Consider the following 3,495-nt stretch of genomic DNA (forward strand, 5'->3'; position numbering starts at 1 on the left):
GCCAGCTTTGAAGAGAGGGCTTATTACAGCATGTTTGAAAGCCAGAGGGACTTCACCATGCCTCAGCGATGAGCTGAAGAGCACTGAAAGCGATGGAGCCAACAGGTCAGCGCAAGCACGTAGCAGACACCCAGGAATCCCATCACTGCCTGTGGCTTTGCAGGGATTTATCCGTTCCAGGAGGTGCTTGACCTCATCTGGGGTGGTTGACTGGAAGGTCAGCATTGAGCCTTGCGGCTGTGGACCAATGGGAATCTGGAGCTGCGCCGGACGGGACGGATCATGTACAATGCTGTGGAAGGCATCCGAGACTTCTGTGATGTCGCACGTTGGCTGATGATGTTGACGAGAACGGCTAGTGACAGAGTTGATCACGGACCACATCATCCGCAGGTTGGAGGAGTGATCACGACACTGCTGTTGGAAATGCTGATTGCGTTTTCGCCGGTAAGCATTTGAGGCTTCTGCACGGGCTCGCTTGTACTCCTCATGTAGATGCACGTTAGTCTTATCTCGTAGCCACTTTCGGTGAAGTCTATTCTTGCGCATGTTCAGTTGGAATAGATCACGGTCGGACCATGGCGGGGGAGTCCTCCTGGTGGAGATTCTGACTTCACGCAGGGGAGCGTGATTTTCGAGAACCGACATAAACTTGGCATGCCAGCCATTCCACATCTCGTCTACAGTTGCAGCAGGGGGAAAGGAGTGGAGGCTGCACGAGGCAATATCTTCACGAAATGTTGCAAGGTTAATGGCACGGATCTTGCGGGTGAGGCGCACTGATTTCCGCTGCAGTGGGTGTTGCGAGGAGGGTAGAGACAGACTTGCATGCACAAGGAAGTGATCGCTGATCGTGCAGGGTACAACTTCACAATGACTTATAGTACCCACGGTGGAGAGCACTAAATCAAGCAGCGTTCCATCCGGACATCGGGGTGTGACTCGTGTGGCAGACTGGACGTAGTTGCGGAGCCCATACGATCCGATAAGGTCCCAGAAGCGCTGGTGAGGACGACTGGTCATGCATTGAGCCAGATTGATATTAAAGTCACCCACCAGTGTTATTGATGGCGTGATCGTGGCAGCATTGTGGAGGACTGTGTCCAGGTGGCCCCAGAAATCAGCAGTTGCATTTGGTGGGCGATAGAGGCAGCCAACGAGGTGCTGGTGTTGCCCTCCGCCAATAGCTATCCAGGTAGCCTCCAGGTGGCTATTGTGCAGATCAGAACGATAGGTAACTGGGAGTGATGTCTTGTAATAGAGGCATGTGCTCCCACCCTGGCGATCGGGCCGGTCACAGCGAACAACACTGTAGCCGGGAATACAAATTTCGCCATCCGAGATTGTACTATCCAGCCAGGTCTCAGCAACGCCAACGACGTCCCAGTTGTGCTGGTGGGCAAGGCTGTCCAGTGCATGCAGCTTGTAGCGCAGGCTGCAGATATTCAAAAACCCGATGTTGAGGCTCGTGACGAACAGTTTGAGGTTGTTGCAGTTGGTTGTTCTTTGGGAGCCCCGGGACCTTCGAGGCTGGAAGGGAGTAGCATTGGGGTTTAGCAGGGGTATATGGCTGGCAGCAGACATCACTGTTTGCTGACTGGAGCCACGCGCTTTGCAGCTTGGTCTTCAGCGGGAGAACCACGCTGGTGGGGTCGTGACTTCTGCCCAGGGGTCCGAGTTAACTCGGCGCCGGGTTTGGGAGAACTGTCGCTGCTGCTATTGCGGCGGCTGCTGCTGCCGCTCCTGCCACAGTCGTTTCCGCTGCTGTCGTCGCCACTGCCATCGTCCCTGCTGCTGTGGGCATTGTCGTTGCCGTCGCCACTGCCACCGTCACTGCTGCTGCTGCCGCCACTGCCACAGTCGTTTCCGCTGCTGTCGTCGCCACTGCCATCATCCCTGCTGCTGTGGGCATTGTCGTTGCCGTCGCCACTGCCACCGTCACTGCTGCTGCTGCCGCCACTGCCACAGTCGTTTCCGCTGCTGTCGTCGCCACTGCCACCGTCACTGCTGCTGTGGGCATTGTCGTTGGCGTCGCCACTGCCACCATCACTGCTGCTGTGGGCCTTGTCGTTGCCGCTGCTCTTCTTGGGTGGATTGAATTTCCATGTCCTGCAGTAGAGAGGCCGAGGCCAGAAGTTGGCAGAGGTCACAGTGGCCAGGCAAGCTGCATCGATGGTGACCCTGGCGGATACTTTGCCGCTAGCTGCCGTGTGTACATTGCATGAGTGGACATCTATGATTTTCCCTGTGGCTGCTACAGACCGGCGGTGCACAAACTCCGTGAGACCCTCCATTGTGCAGGTGCTGCTAAGGTTGCCAACAAACACTACTGCTCTCCGGCGTCTTGGTGGGGCTGCAGCGACCAGCTGCCAGCTGTCGTCATTTATGGCATCCACTTCCTCTTGCTCTGTGTTGCCAGTTTCAGGTTCAACACTACCTGCAGCGGCCGGTAGGGTGTCTTGGTTAGGCCCAGCGTTGGCAGCAGTAGCACCGAAAACGGGCTTGACACTGACAGGCAGGAGTCCAGTATCCCCTGCATCAGACTCAGAATACTCCATTTCTGTGTCCCCAGAGGGTACTGTCTTGGTTGCGTGCCAGGGTGTGGTGGCGCTACGGGTACGGGGTTCAGTGTGGGTTCCCACGTGTTTTACCTGCTGGTTTGGCAGTTTTGCACTGTCACTTGCGCGTGGCTTTGACGGTCCAGGACTACTGGTACGGGTACTCTTACTCGTAGTACTACTACTACCTGCACTCTTGATCTCCTTGCCCAGCTCGCTTTTTGAAAATGGTTGCTTGACTGCCATAATGGACTCCTTCAACGATTTCATTTCTTGCCTTAAATCCAAGACCAGGCCGGCGAGCTCGTCTACTCTCCGCTGGAGGCGTACTTCGTTGTTTCTGGCTTCACTGACGAAAGCATTCAAAGTATCTACAAGGCTGACCACGTTGTGATGTATTCCGGGAATGCTACAAAGTAGCTTCACCTGCTCCGCGCTTGAGAGCTCACCCATGGCGCAAAGATTCTCGTTGTGCACAACCTAGCTACCTAACTACACTACTGCAACTGCTGCCACTACTACTACTACTGCTACAACCTACCAAAAGGTTTCAAGAACTGGAGCTCAAAAACGCGTACCTTCTTGACAATCATCCCCTTATTGCTGTTAGAGGTGTTATTAAAATAAAATATAAACGAGAGAGCTTGGAAGCTCAGGGCCCTACGCTATGCTTTTTTGCCATGATGACCTAGACAAAAAAGCATAGGGATTTATTTATTTATTTATTTATTCAACATCTCCTGGCCCGTCCGAAGACTGCCAATAAACATGAGAGGTCAGGTGATAGCCAACCACGGCAAGCTAAAAGGGAGAAAAAGAAAGATGCTGTCAGAGAGGGAAAGGAGATAGGGAGAGAAAAAGAAAGGGAGGCACATTAGTAATACATGGGATCACTTCGGATGAGACAGTGTGGAAAGCTGGACTTTGAATTTCCTGA

At 53.8% G+C, this 3,495-nt stretch overlaps 1 protein-coding gene across 1 annotated transcript; it reads right to left on the reverse strand.

Annotated features, from left to right (window-relative positions):
• Positions 1-1,583: 1,583 nt before the first annotated feature.
• Positions 1,584-3,011, reverse strand: LOC135827880 (uncharacterized). The gene has a single exon (XM_065340315.1). The coding sequence runs from the start codon at positions 3,009-3,011 to the stop codon at positions 1,584-1,586; it is 1,428 nt and encodes a 475-aa protein (XP_065196387.1).
• Positions 3,012-3,495: the final 484 nt, after the last annotated feature.

The sequence above is a fragment of the Sycon ciliatum genome, chromosome 12 (assembly GCF_964019385.1).
Source record: "Sycon ciliatum chromosome 12, ocSycCili1.1, whole genome shotgun sequence".
Lineage (NCBI taxonomy): Eukaryota > Metazoa > Porifera > Calcarea > Leucosolenida > Sycettidae > Sycon > Sycon ciliatum.